Source organism: Bison bison, unplaced genomic scaffold (assembly GCF_000754665.1).
Source record: "Bison bison bison isolate TAMUID 2011002044 unplaced genomic scaffold, Bison_UMD1.0 scf7180017864218, whole genome shotgun sequence".
Lineage (NCBI taxonomy): Eukaryota > Metazoa > Chordata > Mammalia > Artiodactyla > Bovidae > Bison > Bison bison.
The window spans coordinates 1,371,098-1,391,106 of NW_011494790.1; the positions used below are offsets into that span (position 1 = coordinate 1,371,098).

Below are 20,009 nucleotides of genomic sequence, written 5' to 3' on the forward strand. Positions count from 1 at the left end.
TGAACTTCTCTATCACTGTGGCTGCGTTTTGAGGAAATAAATCATTAGATAGTAGCGTTGGAAAGGAAGCTCAACAAAGAAAACAAAGCTGGAGAAGTTTGACTTGTTATAGGACCAAAATATATGATGTGTACATTTGTAGTTTTTTGTGGATGAAGTAGAGTCATGAATTATCCATTAAAACTTCTGTAAAAAAACAATAAGTAAATTATGTAGTGCAATTCAGAGTTTAAATTTAGTAAGAGTTAAGACCTTCAGAATACCAATTTGATAGTCACAGTCATGAAGGATGTAATATTTACATCTCTGTTATACTGAAGTGTTATTTTAAATGAACATTGAATGAACTTAAAACTCAACATTTTCCTTCTTATACTGAAAAGAAATTTAAGACATATATATGAATTCTTAGTGAAAATAGACAATGCTGAGGAAATATTTCAGTATATTTGTAGCCTGTGATAAGTGTACTTTTGAACAGTTGCACTCCTGAAAGAGACTGCTTTTTTAGAGTAATTCTGTAGTAAAGCTTGAGCTAAGTGAAAACTATCTCTTACTGATACGTTTAAGTTTGAGTTGTCTTACTGAATGTTAAATATTTTTGACCCATGAAAAGAAATTCTGGTATTGCCTTTTGTTTTTTATTTTTAGTCTTTAATATTCAGGCTTCCTCACTTTCTCAGTTGCATTTTTGTAAATGACATAGAAAAATCACTTTTTTATTATAACATTTAAAATATAAACTTATGTCATAGTTTTTAAACTGTTTTTATTTTAAGGAAGAAGAGGTTTCCCCACAGTTGTTTACTTTTCACGAAGCTGTCTCACAAATGGTAGAAATGGAAGAACAAGTTGTAGAAGATCACAGGGCAGTATTCCAGGTGAAGTATGGTAGAATCTTTAATCACATGTTTTTCTGAAAAATTAGCTACTAATGACTTTTGAATGTCACACTAATCTAAAAAAGCCCTTGTTTATGTTTATGCATATGTCTATTTGTAGGGCATATTTGAATAGAATGAATGATGACTACAAACAAACTTTCTTTGCAACTGTGGTAAAAAGATGTAGTTGATTTCTACTATTCTCCCACTTTCTTTGCTTTTGTTAGTTGTCTATTTTTAGAGGAGTTGATCTTCTGCCCTCCTTTACCTCTTTCTTCATGGTAGGCAGTTGGAAAACTCTTCTAAAGGGTATCAGGGCAGTTGAGGAAGAGTTAGTCTTTGCAGAAAAGGAAGGTTATTTCAGGAGAGTTACTGCACTGACTGAGCCATCAGTTGCAGATGAATGAGGAGGAATATATCCCTTCATATAGCCATAACTCCTTAGGTATTTATCCTATTGTGTGTTCAGCCTATTTAAAAAACCTTTTACTGTATGATCCTCCCCTCTTTATTAAACAAGAAAATATTCTGGAGAGTGATACCTATTTGAACATCTTTATGGAGACTGCGTGGTCGGCTTGCTCCTGAACCCCACCCCCTTCCCACAGTACTATAAATCCTTTGTCCTATTAACCTGTATATCCTTCTCTGATATTGAAGAAATCTTTATCTGTAAACAAATATTAACATTCCTCAACTCTAGGCAATTCACGCATTTGGATGACGGGCTCAAAAATATGAGAACTATTTATAATTGTAGAGTTGGATACACAATGATTAAAACTGTTAAAGTCAAACCCTTATTATGACTCTTAAGAAGAGCCCTAGGTATTTAGATTAAATCAAAAAGGACTCTTGTAATTTTAAGAAAATTGTTAGAATAATAAGAACACTTGTAAAACTCAAACAGGGTCCCCTGGTGGCTCAGTGGTAAAGAGCCTGCCTGCCAATGAGGAGATGCAGGTTCGATCCCTGGGTTGGGAAGATACCTGGAAGGAAATGGTAATACGCTCCAGTATTCTTGCCTGAGAAATTCCATAGACAGAGGAGGCTGGCAGGCTGCAGTTCATGGGGTTGCAGAAGAGTCAGACACGACTTAGTGACTAAACAACAAAACTTTGTTGTTTAGTGAGGCTTTCAAATTGAAATTTATGCTTGATGTGTCAGAATTAAATTGGTACATTTATAGAGTAGTTGTGTGTGCAGCATAGTTGAATTGGTTTGGAATTCAGCAGTAGACTTGTGAATGCTTTATTAAAGTGAAGTATACTTATCTTCTCAAAACAGATTTCTTAGGAAGTGTGCCTGCCTGTCTTCTTACCTGATTTGTTTCAAGTAATTTAATAAATTCAGCAACTAAAATTACATTTATATATAGTTGTCTGTGCCCTTCTTATTATATATTCATATATAATGGGTGTGTATATATATATGTATATAAAGGGCATATATATGTATATGCCCTTTATATATATTATGTATTCAAGTGAGTTAATAAATTCAGCAACTAAAATTACAGTATATGTAGTTGTCTATGCCCTTCTTGAATGAGGTGTCATATGAAGCCCATCATTTCCCACTTTGCCATTTTATAATGAAGTCTAAAATTTGTTTATTGGAAGAACTGAGTATTCTGACTTTCAATCTAATAGTCTTAAAATTCTATTCACTGTTCCTCCCTTCTGTGAACTGCCATTTTCACACTGGGGTTTTGTTTCTAAAAATTAAATGTATAGCTGAAGGAAAAGAAAAATTACTGGGAGGTCGTGTGCCTGTGTTTTAATCAATGCATATTTAGTCTTCTAATAGATGGTGATATATAGTCTAATTGTAATTAGTCATTAAATTACATTGGTGTTTGGAAAAGTGAAATTGTGTGTACTGTAAAAAGTTAGAAAGTGTCCATATTTATATCCCCTAACTCTTTAATTTAAAATGATCTGACCTTGTTAATAATCTATGGTTCATGGCATTGTGAAAAAATGAAATTCATAAATTCCACATATCTAAACTGAGTTAACAGTGGTTTCGTTAAAGCACTTAGGAATTAGTAGTAATTAGTTACTATTTAGTGGTTCACTTGACTCTTCTAAATGGGCTTTCTTGGGAATTCGTTGGTGGTCCAGTGGTTAGGCTCCACACTTTTACTGCTGAGGGCCCAGGTTCAGTCCCTGGTCAGGGAACGCTTAAGATTCTGCAAGTCACACAGTGCAGCCAAAAAAACGGGAGCTATCCAGTGTTTCCTTACAGTCAGTAATTTTGAAGAGCTACTGTTTCGAATTTATGTTTACCTCTTTGCGCAACCTCTGTGAGGCCCAAATGGATATCAGATAATTTACAAGTTATAGTCTCCCATAGGCCTCATGAGATTGCTCAGAAGTTCTATTACACCTGTTGTTTTAGGGATAGCTGAGGTTTTGAGATTTACTCTGCTCATTGATGGGTGTGTGTGCGTGTGTGATTCATTCCATCTGTTTGTGTGTTTGTTTCATTCCCTTCCCAAACCCCACTTGTTGGGATGTGGGTCTGTGTGTGTCTGTGTTTGATTCATTCCCTCCCCTAAACCCCGCTCAAAGTAAAAATAGGACATTTTTTTTTTCTATCATGTTTGCATTTGAATGTAAAGAAGTATTTCTTGATTTTATTCTATAAATAAAGATGTTTTATGGTTATAAATATTTCAGAGAATACTGTCTTGAGTATGTTTGAGTATATTTAAAATAAATCTATACACTGGTTTCTGTCTTATAAAGAGGCTTACTGGGTTTTTTTTGGGCGGGGGGGTCATTTTAGGAATCTATCCGATGGTTAGAAGATGAAAAGGCTCTCCTAGAGATGACTGAAGAAGTAGACTATGATGTGGATTCATACGCCACGCAACTTGAAGCTATTCTTGAGCAAAAAATAGACATTTTGACTGAACTGCGGGGTAATTTTGTTTTCATTTTATCGTTTGAAATCTGCCTAATATTTGTATGTAATTAGTGGGAGGATTTCATATTGTAAAAAGACATCTGAAGTGAAAATTATGGGCACGTTTAGCATCTTTCTAGAGTTATAAAGACCAACCCACCATTCTGTTTTTTTTTTTTTTCCCCCCTGAAAATGAAACATGAAATATTTTAAGTGCTCTCTAGTCATCTTTTTTGTTTTCGTCTTTGGAGAAGATAGACATCTTATGATTAAAGAGGGAAAATACATTTTAACAAGTTTTTTAAGTTTTATATACCCATGCAGAGCTTTGTTAGGCCAATTCTTTTCAGTATTATTTTCCTTGGTTTAGATCTATTCCAGGTCATCTTTCTATCACCTCCTACCTGCATCTCCTTTCTGTGCATATTTTGTCATGATTTTCCTTTGAACTCTTGTTTTAGAAAATGAAGGGGGAAAGGTTCCAAACAGCTAGTGTTTCTGCTTTGCTTATGAAGGGAAGCATGTGGCTTACCAAATGCCATGTCTTCTTTCTTGGTTTTTTAGTTAGCTTATCTGTGCGACTTCAGATAAGCACGTATTATATGTGCTGATTTCTTAGGCTTTGGCAAATTAGCCATCTTCATTTATATGCAAGTAGGCTTCTTTGTGTGTACATGCAGTGCAACATGAAACTTGACTGAAGTTGCTAGATTTTTTAGCACCAAACAAGCTGCTTAATTTTTTAAACTAGGTTCTTTGTAAAGTTAGTTATTTGAAATTATATCCTACAGAGTCAGCAGTGACCATTTTGCCAATTTAGAATTGTTTGTGCAGATGTAGGGTTTCTAACATTTGCTGTTTTTCATGTTCTTCATATTTAAGCCTTGATTTAACGTGTTTTGATCATTTTTCTAATCTGCCATAATGCATAAGCAGCTTTCTGTATGCATTTTATTCAGGAGACAGATCACAATGTATCCTTATTTTTTTCAATGCAAGATGTAGATTTCAACTTAGTTCCCTTCCTTTTCTCAGGATTCATGTAAATATTAAGTATATCCAAACTTTGAAGAAATTACTACCTAAAAATTGTATAATTCAGTCCTTAGGAAAAAAAATTGACCAAATATAATTTTGATATTAATATAAATTTGAGAGCTGTAGCAGGCATCAGATCCAGAAGTCCTTATATTCCTTTCTAAATTTCAGAAAAAATCAACTTGTTCAACATCACTGTACTTAGGAAGAGGGGAAAGAAATTGAGATTCCAACACTGTGTCTTTCTTTTTTTTTTGAAAGCCATAATCTGCACTACTAACACATTTTCAGTTAGGAAGCTACTGGAAGGCGCCATCTCCTGTGCGTTGTGCAGGGCTTACAGCTGTCCTGGTCTCCACTGACTGGGTGGCAGTAGCGCCACCCCAGGATGACAATCAAAAGTGTCTGTAGACGGTACCAGTGTCCCTGGGAGGGGAGCAGAAAGCACCCCCAGTCGAGAACCACTGCTGTAGAAAGGTTTCTCATCTTCACACAGCTGACAGTTACTTGCCTCTTCCAGTTTTTACTTACCTATTTCTTACTCTTATGTGACTCTGAATCAGTACATGATAGAACAGACAGTAAGACAGAACTGTTAAGACCAAGAAATGTATATTCTGTAATCTCCCTTCTTCATCGTACCTTTTGTAATCCCCGATAAGGAGAAAGTAACATGTCTTAAAAATTCATGTGCACTTAAAATTTCATAGCTTAAAAGGTAAAATAGGAATTGAAAGCAGACATTTTCTAATATTCTGAGAATAACTATTTTACATACATTCCTTTTTATACTGTAAAAAGGAATTCAAAGAAATTAAAATTGAACACTGTAAAATAGGCCAATAGAACAGAAATCTGTTGTGAAGAGAACAACAACAAAAAAAAACCCCACAAGCATTTCTCAGAATCTGAATCTGTTGCTGTACCTGAGCACTATGTTTAGTTCTGAGTTTCTGGACCACAAAGAACAAAAGGAAAAACCCTGAGTTGACATTGTAAGAGATGACTTGATAGGATGCATAAAATTATGTACTGTATCACATGTAATGCAAAACTTACTTACTTCTTTTCTTTTTCCAAGATAAAGTGAAATCTTTTCGTGCAGCTCTGCAAGAAGAAGAACAGGCCAGCAAGCAAATCAACCCGAAGAGACCCCGTGCCCTTTAAATCAGCATTTGCTGCTAAAGGATCCCCAGAACCCTCGCTACTGTAACATAACAATGGTTCAGCTGTAAGGGCCATTTGAAAGTTTGAAATCTTAAGTGTCTGTGGAAAATGTCTTGTCCCTTCACCTGAATGACATTTCAATTTTGTGAAACACTCTTTTGTCTACAAGATGCTTCTAGTCAGGAGGCACAACCAAGATTTGGGAACAGTGAAGCATTTTGTTTCATTTACCCAGATAGTGAGTTACTTTTGGAGATCCTTGCCAATTTTATTTTCTATATGATGAAGTAAGATTGTGGACTTGATCCAGAGGTGAATAGTAAGGAGAAGCCACAGCATTTCCTTTTAACTCAGTTCAGTTTTCTTAGCAAGACTGAGCAGTTTTAAATCCTTTGCGTGCATGCATACCTCATCAGTGATTGTACATACCTTGCCCACTTCTAGAAACAGCTGTGCTCACCTCTTCCTGCTTTGTGCCTTGACTAAGGCTATTGACCCTAAATTTCTGAAGCACAGCCAAGATAAATTACATTCCTTATTTGTCATTGTAAATTACCTTTATTGTGTGTACATTTTTACTGTAATTGAGACATTTTTGTGTGTGTGACTAGTTAATTTTGCAGGATGTGCCATATCATTGAATGGAACTAAAGTCTGTGACAGTGGACATAGCTGCTGGACCATTCCATCTTATATGTAAAAAATCTGGAATTATGATTTTAAAACCATATAACATGTGGTTATAATTTTCTTAGCATTTTCTTTGTAAAGAACTAAAATATAAACTAGTTGGTGTATAATAAAAAGTAATGAAATTCTGAAAAGAGTTTTATCTTAGGATAATACATATATACGCAGTGTGTGTTCCAGTGTGGTATTAACAAGACTAATAGTGCAATTTGATCTTTACCAATACCATTACTTAAGTTGAAGTGTCCATTAGCACCCCAAAATGTACTTTTTTAAATGGTACAGTTAAAGGAAATTGGCTTCTGATGCATGAATATGTACATGTACATTGAAAGTAGTCCATAATAGAACTGTTAGGTTTAAGTCAAGTGTAGACAGTACATAACTTATGTTGAAAAAGAATTTAAGCTAAAAAAAGAGTTGACTTCGCCATAAAAGGCAGATCTAATGCAAGCTCCACCCATTACCTAATGTTTGATGTTTCACCACTATTTGGCGAGAACCACCAAATTCTCACCAGTCAGTTCATCTAGGGCATGCTACTTTTTAAATGGTGGCATTTATTTTTACAGATTGCTATTCCAAGGAAGAAAACTGGCCACTTTTCATGTAAATATTTTGTTAGAAGATTTATATCTCTCTCTAGGAGTTTTCCCTCGGTTCCCAGGATAGTGTCTAAGGAGTACATTAACAAAAAGTCTCCCAGGGATATCTTGTTTTGATTTACTCTAGGGAACTACCAGCTCATTCCTGTGGGCTAAAGGGAAGCTATGAACAGAGAGTCATATGAGCCAGACTCCCTACTTCACTGTCCATAGAATTCAAAGGGTAGTTATGGGAAATCCTAACACCATGGTGAAAAGCTCCTCTGTAAACTTGAAATCTAGTACAAATGTAGATTTTCACAGTGTGCTTATTATTAATAAATTAAATCTGTGTAATGAGTTTTAGAGACAATTTACTTCAATACAATCACCTTTGTTTTGGAAGGAACTCAGGTTTTCTTGCAGCTGTGAGATATGTTCTACTTGTGTTTATTTCAAGGAAAAGAGGAAGAATGGAGAACTGTTAGTATTAACCTTACAGAGGCTTTTTAAAAATGTAGTTTCTGAGCCTAACCAACCTTCAAAGGGCATAAAGATACATGAATTTACTCATTTTAAGCACAACAGACTAGTCTTAATTTATTAAATTAAAAGGGTACTGTATCTGTGGAAGGTCTCCTGAAATTGAAATACACTGCCTTATACTATAAAGGCTTCATTCTGAATAGCATTCAAAGTATATTAAAAATTAGTACCAGAAAGGATCTTGGTAGTATAATCCATTCTTTCTGTTTTACAGATAGGGAAATCTAAAGGTTATAAAAGGGACTAAAACTCAGCAAGCAATTCATAGGACAGGGAAATAAGAGGGAAAGCTGAATTAAATCTTTGAAGATAGAGATGGTACAAGTAAACTTTGCTAAGTAGTTTTGTGTGATTTTAAAAAACCTGCTCTTAAGCTTATGTAGTATTTATGTACAAAAGTGGCTTTATGCAGTTGTTGTCTAAAGAATGACTTACATTTTTTGGATCTGGATTAAACGTTCTTTCCTTTCTCAGACTTGAAAACTGATATCCCTATTAATAATTACTTAAAATTAACTAAAAATATACATTATTTTAGTTATATAGGAATGTTTTAATATATAACTTTGAGGCCAGATTTCTAAAAAATCTGTTTAGGCAAACAACCTAGCTTTCCTTCTAGGTTCACTCGCTGTATGGACCCCTGTTAAAGTAATCTGGAGACATTCCTTCTATTAAACTAGGTATAAAGAAAACCAAATGTCACTGAAAATATTTTAATTAATTTCCTTATATAAATAAAATAGCTACTATAATTCTTTGTTAAAGGGCATTTACAATATTGAATATAATATTGATAATGATTTAAACACTGTAGCTAATTTAGACTTATTTATGACATCTATTGAAATTTTTAATTACCCAGAAATCATGAATCCTGGGAACCTGTGGTTGTGGCAGAATGGCTGGTTGGGTCGGTTGGTTTTGAAATTGAAGAGCAGAGATTTTAACTTTAAAGTCAGTTTTGATTTATAAAACTCTTTGAAATTTTAAGTCTATGAATTCTTTGTATGAAAATTCATACAAATTTATGAGATGCTCATTTACAAGGAATGCCTAGAAGTAATATATGCCTGGTACCATGCAGTGGCAGTAGCAGGCTCGGGCTTACCTAAAACCCTGATGCAGCCTGTTAACACTACAGGATTGCTAGAGGGATAGGCAGTGACAGAAACTGTACGGGAAAACAGAAAGAATTCGAGACGCAAAATAACGTTTTAAGACAACTGCTTTACTGTACACATGAATAACAAGAAGAAATGGTATGGGGGATATGTGACTAAATTAAACATTTCAACTTTTTTATGACTTTAAGGACAAAGGCCTAAAGAGTTAAAGCCTAAAAGAGGTTCTCACAATAATATATAACACAGAAAATAAAAGGGTACCATCTTTATACACTGTTAGAAATAACTTGAAGTGTAAAGTTGTGCGTATCTGCGGCTCTTGAAGATTATTATTACCCTGCCTTGTATTATATATTAAACCAAAATAAACAAACGAGCAAAAAACAAAGAAACCTTGGACACTTAGAACTGACTTACTTTCTTAAAAATTCAGAGAACTAAATGGTGACAGTCGTAGTCCATCAAAAGGAGTCAGGCACATAGTGTCCAAGCATAGTTCATTTTCTCAAACTATTAAGAACATATAATTCCACTTTTTTTCCTTGAGCTTGAAAAACTTCTCTTTTCCAGATACCTAAGAAAAATGGATACCTTCTGCATTGAATCCATGTAGCAATCTGAAAAAAAGAAACCAAGTGGGATGGTATTCAAATGCTAGTTTGTAGTAAGTAACAACGCGTACACAGTCCCTGTACCATGAGTTCTAAAACACAAATACTCCTAAGATGTCAGTAAAGAAACTATTCTTCAATTAAGTTTATGAGAGATATATTGGTTAAAGCCACCTCATTTTGGTGCCTCTCCTGTTGTAGCCTGTATGTCTTAAGGCATGATGAATTTAACTAAAATAATCTTAGACCTACACTAACCCTGGCCTAAGAGCACATTGGTACTTGTTCCATTTCAACCTGGTAGTGAATGCAAAGCTGTTTGGAATTAGAGACAGGAGAGAGATGAATGGCTAATCTCGTGTGTCCTTTCTTGCTCTCTGAGCTCAGTTATTCAGACTCAAATACTTACTTCTCTCTGGATACCTATGTACTTATCAGATACTTCTCTCTGGATACCTATGTACTTATCAGATCACTGTTTTAGTAAGCTGCATGTTTAGTAATCTTGCAGAAAATTAATAAGAATGAAGGAAAATAAGATGAAATATTTCTATTTAGACCTGCCTGAGATTATTTTCAGGATGGCCCATAAGAACCGATAGGATGGGTTAAGGTATCTAAAGATGGGTACTTATGGATAATGTTCAACTCCTGGCATTAACATCTAATGAAGACAGTAGTACTGCTCGCCTGCCAATAAAATATAAGTGTCATTTGTCTCAGTTACATACAACTGTGTTTCCAGCATAAAAAAGTAAACCAGTGATTTTTATATCAATCTACCCTCTTTTTTTCAGCCTCTAGATCATGGAAGCTTTGAAAATGAATTGGTTAAAGAGACAAAAATTTATGGTTTTTTAGTTAGGAAATCAAAGTGTTAGTGATTAAAAACAATGAATGCAGGTCAATTATTATCTGACTATTTGACACCTTACTCTGCTTTTGTAAGATTTACTTGCTTAATCGAAGGAAAACAGATTTTGCTCTATATTGCCCAGTTACTTATGACACCATTCTTTCTTTCTTACTTCGGGTGTATAGAACTTGTCTAAGTCCATGAAATAAGTTACTGAACCAGTTAGAAATGATAACCAGATACGACTGTAACTAATATTATTTCATACTTAAAAGCTATTCTCAGTAAAGAAGATCCAACTATATGTATTGTGATTCTTCTACCTGAATGGCTACTTTGAAGAGACAAACTATTAAGACTATGAATGGGAGTTGGGGGAGGGGGCTGGAAGGGAGAAGCACACACACCATAACTCACACTGTCACAGAGGTTATCTCCAGGCTTGGACTGTTCTTCATGTACTGTTCTTAAGAAAATGCATTCTGCTGCAGCTAACTAGCCTCCATCTTCTACACCAAATACTATTCCATGCCATGGAAGTGCTATGCAATAACTCCCAGGTAGCACCTTATAACCGCTTAAAAGCCTTTAAATCTCTAAATATGAAGGTGTCACAGTAAAGAAATGTAAACATGTAGTAAAAGGAAAATGTAGTTACCTGATGAAATCATCTATGTCCATGGAACGGGCCCGCTTGTCACTAAAACCTGTGCTGGTTAGGATTTGCTGTATTTTATCTGCTATGCTGAAATCTTCTGGTATTATCTATCAATACAAGATGCAGAATAAATGAACAACATATCTTTAATGAAGTCACCTTGACTCTTTTTTTTTTTTTTCAGTTAAGTCATAAACAGTCACCTTATCTCTTCCTGATAGTTTTGGAAAGTCTAACTGTGTCGATAAGACTTGCATCTCTTAATTCATTAAGTGGTTGATGTTCAGCACATACCAAGTACTCATCATGTATACTGCCCTTTTTCTTCTTAGAAATTCTGAAATAGTTATGTTTCAGGCTTCGTAAAGTACTTCATAACATAATTAAAGCTGTAAACTAGATTTTACAGCAATTGTTAATATCTTTGAAAATTAACATTTTCTTGGCACAAATTTCATTAGCTAGCTAGTTTTTCTCAAAGATAGCCTCTCTAACCCTTGAGATATCTTCTCTAACCCTTGAAAATGCTTCACACTTCACATCTTCCATCCAAAAACTTCTTAATCCAATTTAGTATTTCCTATGTAGGTAGTTCAGAGACTGTATTCATAAAATGGAGGTAGCTATGCTACCGGTACATTAAACCACGTAAGAGCTGAATGAAAAAAAGAAAATTTGCTTTTACCTGCTACTCTGTTTAGATTGGAAAACTAAAAAATTATCAAACATCACAGTCATATATAGATGTCTGTGTGTTCACACAACTCAAGAAAATGTTGCACAGATAATGGTAGGAGACATGAGGTTCACAACCAGAACTTGCCATTTATCCCTTACTTTATTCTAATTATTTCAATTTCTGGGCATTAAAAAAAAGGCACTGAGAAAATGGTAACTTTAAATTTGTAATTTCTATATGAGCAACAAGCAAGAAGGGATGGCCCCAATTCAAAAGCTAGCAAATACCTTTAAGCTGAGTAAGTTATACATGGTTAAAATTTGGGAGAAAATTATGACTCAACTGAATCTTTTTATAGCCAAAAGAAAAAAACTGTCAGTAAAAAAGGACAGAGTATTCAAGGCTGCTCATTCTACAAAATATACAGCAGCACTGACCTATGACATAAGATCTTTTAAGGGTCCTATGAAATGTTCAGAATTAAGAGTTTTGTAATATATGAAGCAGTAGGAAATGGACATTTTAAAACACAACAAATTATTGAAACAACAACATTTTGTGCTTACAATATTATGGACCGAACAGTGAATTCTGTAGTTTTTTTCCAATAGCTGTTGGACTGCACTTGACCTATAAAGAAATGATGTCACTATTATTCCAAACAGATTATAAATATAAATTTCCTTTACTATAAGATTAAGCCTATGTTCCACATGGTAAAATTAACTAAAAAAGGTTGAATATTTAAACTTCTGAAATAATCACAACTCCTAATATTTAAACCTAATACACATCTTAAGAAGTTTTAGATTACAAAAAAACATCATCTCAAAAATTAGTTTTTTCATTGTGGCTTTCACCATTTTTTTTACCTTGGGTTCCAAATTGCTATTATATTTTTCCAAGTTAAATGCCATGAATCTTTCAAAAGTGTGGAAGGGGTCCATCTGTCACCTCATTTTTCCAAGGAAAAGCAGATGTGGGGTATAGTTTTTGGGTTTTTCCCATTTCTCAAAAAAACAAACAAACCCGATCTAATTCCCAAATCCAGGAACTTTTCTTCATTAAAATCTCCTGCCTCCCAAAGTACAAAATTAAAAGTGTGTCTGGACATGGATCATGTGTATGCTTTAGGGTAATACTGTTCAGGAAAATGACCAAATTTTAGCGCTTAGCACAGTATCTGAAGCATTGATCCCTCATATATCATAAATTAGTAAAATACTTACTTAAATGCAGCAGACAGTGTCTTGTTTTTCCTAACAAAGGTGATCCTTACTAGGCCATCCCATTCCTGAAACAGTAGATGGTATTTTCTTAGAAAATATTAAGCCCCACTGATAACCTAGTAGGCACAATTTTATCTTACTATATAAAACTAAAAGCCTTCTGAAGTGATAAAAATGTTCTATATCTTGATGTGTCTGGTTCATATATACAAAAGTAAGATCTACATTTTTCACAGTTTTGTGCACCTCATTGACTATTATACCCTCAATTTTAAAAATAGAAAACATTTGTGCCACATTGGAACAAAGAACATTGCATTTATTTAACTCTAAGTATTGTTTTCAAAAGAACATGACTCAAAACAGACGTGATTTAGAATACAGCCTGTGTAATACACCTAGCTAAACCTTGTAGAAATAGCTGACAACCACACCACCGCCACCAGCTACTGACCACATAAGCATGTTTTTATCCAATGTGATTGCAGTGAGGTTTTACATCAAGTCATGGGGCTTTCTTCTCTTTTTAAATGGCAAAAATTAGAATTCTGATTAAACAGTGTTGCTGCTGCTGCTAAGTCACTTCAGTCGTGTCCAACTCTGTGCAACCCCATAGACGGCAGCCCACCAGGCTCCCCGTCCCCGGGGCTCTCCAGGCAAGAACACTGGAGTGGGTTGCCATTTCCTTCTCCAGTGCATGAAAGTGAAAAGTGAAAGTGAAGTCACTCAGTCGTGTCCGACTCTTGGTGACCCCGTGGACTGCAGCCCACCAGGCTCCTCTGTCCATGGGATTTTCCAGGCAAGAGTACTGGAGTGGGGTGCCATACCCATACTATTACTTTAACACAACTATTTTCATTTTATCTTGTTTCCCATGTCTTATTCAAATAGATATATGTTTTCTGTAGATATAATCTTCAGCAAACTGCAATGGTATTCTCTTTTTATCTTTTGCAAACATTTTCCATGCTCTTCTGAGGTCTTCAACAACTGTGTTGTGTCAAAAAATTCTAAGTACTCCATCACAGGATGTATTATAATTAATATTCTCCTATTTAGACATTTAGGTTGACTCATTCTTCCGCTGCTACAGACACACATCTTCCACCTTGGACTTTTTTTCCTTTTATTGAATGACCCTATTTTAACCTCACCTGAAAATTGATAGGTGGTGGTGGATTCTTAGGTTCTATCCTTACGACACTGGATTCCACCTTGGGTGGTGGTCTGAAATTATTCTTTCCAACCTGTTAATCAGAAAATGTTTAGTAGTCCTCTCAAAAACAACTTTAAATAGTAATCAGGACTTCCCTGGTGATGCACTGGATAAGTGCCAATGCAGGGGACACTGCTTCAATCCCTGGTCCGGAAAGATTCCACGTGCCAAGGAGCAACTAAACCCGCAAGCCACAGCTACTGAGCTGGCATGCTGCGACTACTGAAGCCCACACGCCTAGAGCTCACGCTCAGCAACAAGAGAGGCCACTGCAATGAGAAGCCTGTACACCGCGATAAAGAGCAGCCCCTGCTCGTCACGACTAGAGAAAGCCCGCACAAACAACGAAGACTTGCTGCAGCCAAAAACAATTTTTTAAAAAAAATAGTAATCATACATGCTCTTCACAGAAGGCACAGCTAGATGCCCAGTGATGAGTTAAGCCCCATCATTTGAAACAACAGTCACTTACTTTCATTAGATGGTCCACACGTGCTAACAGCTGTGTGTTAATCGACAGTCTGCAGTATAACTTATCTCCAGGTTTTGCGACCAGTCGGAGAGCAAATTCTCTTTGAAACATTAGCACGGCACATCTGAAAAGACAGCAGAAAGGAATAAAAAGAGAAAGGTCATTTTCAACTATAAATGTACTTTAACTTCAATGACTTTTCTTAGGTGGGAAACAGTAAATCAGTAGCTGTGGTTAATAACAATCAGCTGGCCAGAAGGGAGGAGAACAGTTTCAGCCTGAGCCTTATTCCCACAGAATGACCCACCTACCTTTGTTTTTCATTGTATAATGGTTGTAGCTCTAACCCCTTGTGAACGTAAGCCCTCAATGATCAGATGAGAGAGTATTTCAGGTCAACAAAAGTTTCACGAAACTATAATCACCTGGATGATATGAAATGAATGCCCTGATATATTCCATTCCATGTCATTTAAAAAAAAAGTGACAGTCATGGCTCATTAAATATATTTTATAACTACTAAGGAGTTTTTTAAAAGACCTGCAATTTGAAAATCACTGCTACAGAGTGTACTAGAAACCAGTTAGCAGGACACTTCAGAATCTAGACATAAGAAGTTTGACCTGGGCTAACAACAGAAGCCTAAGAAAATATGGAAAGGCCATCTGGTCTCAGAAGCACGACTCAGCCCACACCTCTCCCAGGTAACTAGCAACTGCTAAAGAATGTGAGACAGAGAGAGCAGCACACAAACTGATACTTTCTACAAAACAGATTCTCCAGTAGTCTTTCAACTGAGTTAACCTTAACCTTTGGCTATCTGTGTTCATGGCCTAAACTGTAATTTTTCTAAGATTTGGCAGTAACTTTAGTCTTCTGGTCACAAACCTGAAAAAAGGTCGGTGCAGCAACAGCTTGAAGACAAAAGGAGAAGAGATCTGGAAAAGAATTAACTGGTTATTTCTGGGAAAGACCCACCAGAGAACCATTTAGTAAATATAATGTTCATACATTTGGAAAACATACCTGATAAGGCAAATTTGCCACACAAGCATCAAAGAATGGCAGATCTGCTTTTAACACATCACCCACCATTACTTGAAGTTTGCTGGCCAGAGGCCTGATGATAAAAAAAAAAAGCAATTAAAAAAAACATCATTTCACAAGATTGAAATGTACTTTAATTCTATTATGTATACTCACGTGCCCTGAACTCTTTTGTGAAGTTCAGCTACTAGCCTTGGGTCAAGTTCACAAGCAATTACCTAAATTAAAAAAAAATTTTTTGTAGGTTAATTATGGAGAATAAATCTTTTCCTGTTAACTCAATAGGAACTTACATTATTTAAATGAATTAAAATTCTTTTCCCAATTCCACCATCATTATTCTTCAATTGTACTCTACCAGTATATTTTAAAGAACTTACCTGAAGAGAATTTAATGAAGAGATGATTTTACAAAATGCGGCAAGGGGGTTAAAGGAACAACAAAAAACATCACCCAGAAAAGTAAGCAACCAGACTACATGACCGTTCTACCCAAATACTTCACAGGATTACTGTGCTCATATGGCTCCATGCTTTGTAATTCAAGTGATGATGAAAAAAAATACACAATATGTCTCTGCAGTAAATGTTCTTTAGAAGCATACAAAGCAACTGCTGTGGAATGAGTAGATCACTTCTCTCACCTACTAAGATCCAGAGCAGATAGCATAATTTCTCAAGTAAATGAAAAGGGATACCAGGTAGGCTGAAATTTTATTTCAGTATAAGCTGAGGTTTTGCTGACTTCCAGAAAGACTCTGTCTACAAAGCAGATATATGTGAGGTTTAGTCTGTTTAGCTCCCAGATCCATTCTCCAGCTTTGCTGTGCCTGTAGGGTAATACAGTCCAGCTCCCTCGCCCTTTGACTTCTTGTTGGGCCAGGCTAATGGAAGGCATTACTGGATCCAAGGGGTGGGGTTGAGAACTTCCTAATGCCTGCGCCTGCCTCGCACAAGTTCTGGCAGCGGCCGTGTTTGGCTATGAGTGGTCCCTGTCCCTGCTCTTTCTGGGTTCCAGTAACACATTTCCCTCCTCTTGTCCCTTGAGGTTGCTCGATGGTAACTGTTTCCTGCTGTTGATAATCCCTAGGTTTTTCACTAACTGTTTACTGGTTCCCTTAACATTCCCACATCTTGTCAATGGTCTCTTCACTGAACTCTCTTCAGATAAGTTCTTTGTTGCCTACATCCACCAGAAGACACAGCAATGATCCGATGTCACTGGAACTGGATCCACGAAGAGACAAAGAAGGCGCCAGCAGCAGCCAGGTGACACTAGTCTCAGAGGCCTGTGCTGGATCTCCTCCCGAGTTCTAAGTCCAATAACTCCAGTCCCCTTGCTTTGTTCCCCTGAGCCGAGAGGTGGTAGCTGCTCTTTGTAATTCAACTCTTGGGTTAACCTCAGTGTTTTATTCTCTTGGTCCTCTAACAACCATGTAACCAATTCCCTGTATTGAAGTATCCAATGTCATTTGTTTTCCTGATTGATATACCCATATTTTTTTCTTTTAATCCATTTAAAAAAATTGAGACAATTGACATAAAACATTATATTAGTTTCAGGTATACAATACAATGATTTGATATATATAACATTCATGACCACATAATTACAATTTTTTTTGTCATGAGACTTTACTCTTTGCCAACCTTCAAGTATACTACAGCGTTGTTAACTACAGTCATGATGATGTCCATTACATCCCCAGACATATTTATTTTATCCTGGAAATTGGTACCTTTTGACTCACTTCACCCAATTTGCTCATATTTTATAAGGTAAAGTTTCTAGCAAAGGAGCAAGAGTTACTGTTAAAATAACAGCAATTCATTAAAACAGATTTATACTTGTAAACCACCTGAGCTTACTCACATGATGCCTGATACCAAACACTAAATCCTCTCTTTACCTTTTTTGCCTTTTCCAGCAACTTTACAGTCATATTGCCAGTTCCAGGTCCAACCTCCAGCACCACATCAGTTGGTCGTAAGGCAGCCTACAAGCAAGCACAGCTACTTTAGCTTTACAGGCACATCTGAACACAGAATTTAATTTACATCAGAATATCTTTACTCAAAAGTGCACAGTTAGGAGATCTTATTCTGACTCCATTTTTAGGAGATTACTTCATGACCTATGTTTAAAAAAAGTATCTCATTAACGTTAGGCGCAAGTGGAAATTGAATAGTCCTCCTAACTTGGGGTAATAGGAGTCAGAGAAGTAGGAACAGCAGACAGCAGTTCTAAGAGTGGCATTCTCCTTCCTATCTTTGAAATGATTCCAACAGCACCTTGTTACCAACACTATTATCACTAGGTTCAAAAAGGAAGGACCAAAATGATGAACCATAGCATGTTGTACTAGTATTTCTCAATTCCACATCCATGTATGGTTTCAAGGGTGCAGAAGGATCCAGAAATTGTACACAAAAATTAATGTCAGTCCAGTGGTTAGGACTCCATGCTTCCTCTGCAGGGGGCGGGGGTTAGATACTTAGCGTGGGAACTAAGATCCCACAACCCTCAACATGTGGCAAAAAAAAAAAAAAAGTATATGTATGCACATAGCTGGAGTATTCTGAGTCCGTAACTTTCATCAGATGCACAACGAATTCATGAGTCAAAAAGGTTAAAAAGCTAGGCCAACTCTCATTTTGCATACGACACTAAGTTGACATCTCTCACCCTTGTAATGTCCTTTCTACGGCGCCAGAATATTTCCTTTGCAACCATGAAAGTAATCTGCACCACCTATTGTTTCATGTCCTAGCTCCCAATCATACAAAACAATAGGAAAACATCAATAACCCATACAGGAAGAATACTCTGAAGAGTTTACATGTGGCATTGGCTTATAACATACAGGTTTCTCTGGGGAACAAACTTCCAAAGGTGTCTGTTTAGATATATTTTTAGGGTTTGCAGTAAACAAAAACTAACAGTAATAGATGCTGCCTAGAAAAACTGATTGGTAATAGAAGAAGAATCTGGAATTGAACAGGTAGAAGTGTCAAGCTAAGAAGTAAATAATCTACAGAAAGATAAACGAATTTGGAGTTAGAACCCGAGACTCACAGAATAAAGCAAATCATATTGAAGAGAACTTGCGAATCCTACACAATTCTTCAATTCATTCAACAAGTATTTATACAGCATCTATTTTGTGTCAGGAATCTTTTCTGTGCTTAGATATCCCTAAAATTAAAATCAATAACCCAGTAACTCTCTCCCTCTCCTCTTCCAAACCCACCTTATCGATAATGCTGTTAACAATTAGAGGATTTTTCAAAATATGCTGCCCAATCCCCGTGTTGAACATGAGTCCTGCAATAAAACATGAAATAGCTTTAATTTCCCAACTAAAAACATTAGATCGTCCCAGAGAAGAAAACAGGATAGCTAGGGGACGATAACTGCGCCAGCTAGGGGCGCCAAACGTCACGCTAAGGAGCCTGGATGACAAGACTTTTAAGTCCACCCCTTCCGTGAAAGAAAGTCAGAGGCGGCGCGCGGGGCCTGCGCTCGTCGCTCGGGGAAACCCGGGACTCCCGCGCTCTCGGAGCGCTGGGCCGCCCGGTATCACTGTCCCCGCCAGAACTCCGACCTTGTCCCGGCTCGGTCCTACCGGAAGTCCCAACCCAAGGGATCCCAGCTCTCTCGCGGCTGTCCCCACCTCCGGCGCTCTTCAGCTGCCCGCGTTGTTGTTGCCGCTCGCGGCGGCGGCCGCTAGCCGCTGATTTGATCTTCGGCATCTCTGCAGGCAGAGAGCTCACAGGCCGAGGAAGTCAAGAAGGACCCGAACCGGCAATCTCTAGTCTCCGCACCACGTGGGAATCACCGGCCCGCACCACCAGCACCCTATCGGGCCACGTAGGGGTGGGGCGAAACCACGCCCCTTGCTTTGCTCCGGGGTCCGCCCCCAGAAAGAGGGAGGGCCTTTGGAGCCCGATGGCCGCCGGAAATAAGCTCGGCCGCTCGGGAAGCCTAACCTCGGAAGCCTACGGATCCCAGAAGACACCGCGCTGCCGATTCTAGCAGTTTGGATTGGCTAGTTTAGAATCGGGGGCGGGGCCTTGCCCCTACACGCACCAAGCTAGTTAAATAGGTTTGGGTGTGAGACCTCAAGGAAGTGGAGGAAGCTTAAGTTACGTAATGTAGTTAAGCTTGCGGATGCTTTACCAGGCTAGGTTGTTGAATCTCTCAAATACGAAGAAAATTTATGTCATGTATTTCTCTCGTGTATCCCAACCGATTGTGGGTGAGGATCCCAGGAGCTTGGGAAGAGGAGCT

At 37.0% G+C, this 20,009-nt stretch overlaps 2 protein-coding genes across 6 annotated transcripts in view; one reads left to right on the forward strand and one right to left on the reverse strand.

Annotated features, from left to right (window-relative positions):
• The window catches only part of KIF2A (kinesin heavy chain member 2A), a 29,282-nt gene extending 22,441 nt beyond the window's left edge, over positions 1-6,841 (forward strand). For all 4 annotated transcript variants that reach the window (XM_010845504.1, XM_010845501.1, XM_010845503.1 and 1 more), the window contains 3 exons: positions 780-881; positions 3,678-3,813; positions 5,917-6,841. In XM_010845504.1, coding sequence (XP_010843806.1) covers positions 780-881; positions 3,678-3,813; positions 5,917-6,002 — 324 coding nt within the window. In that variant the 3' untranslated portion in view covers positions 6,003-6,841. The remainder of the gene's footprint in view (positions 1-779; positions 882-3,677; positions 3,814-5,916) is intronic.
• Positions 6,842-9,032: 2,191 nt separating this feature from the next.
• On the reverse strand, positions 9,033-19,636 carry DIMT1 (DIM1 dimethyladenosine transferase 1 homolog (S. cerevisiae)). Of its 2 annotated transcripts, none has more exons than XR_825723.1 (12): positions 19,393-19,633; positions 18,970-19,043; positions 17,629-17,715; positions 15,875-15,936; positions 15,698-15,791; positions 15,560-15,609; positions 14,671-14,794; positions 14,137-14,229; positions 12,983-13,047; positions 12,320-12,383; positions 10,017-11,181; positions 9,033-9,983 (listed from the first exon to the last, which is right to left on the reverse strand). XR_825723.1 is itself a non-coding variant. In XM_010845499.1 (12 exons), exons 1-12 carry the CDS (start codon positions 19,469-19,471, stop codon positions 9,524-9,526), a joined length of 942 nt encoding a protein of 313 aa, XP_010843801.1. In that variant the 5' UTR covers positions 19,472-19,636; the 3' UTR covers positions 9,033-9,523. The 2 variants fall into 2 exon arrangements, 1 of the variants encoding a protein (XP_010843801.1); XM_010845499.1 differs by having other exon boundaries at positions 9,033-9,566; positions 11,075-11,181; positions 19,393-19,636.
• Between the last annotated feature and the right edge of the window lie 373 nt (positions 19,637-20,009).

Coding starts and splice junctions, on each gene's coding strand:
- DIMT1 (XM_010845499.1), bottom strand. CDS start 19,471: ATGCCGAAGATCAAATCAGCGGCTAGCGGCCGCCGCCGCGAGCGGCAA. Junction 14,795..15,559: donor CTGCACCGACCTTTTTTCAG/GTTTGTGACCAG, acceptor CTGTCTTTTCAG/ATGTGCCGTGCTAATGTTTC. Junction 13,048..14,136: donor CACCACCTATCAATTTTCAG/GTGAGGTTAAAA, acceptor CTACTGTTTCAG/GAATGGGATGGCCTAGTAAG.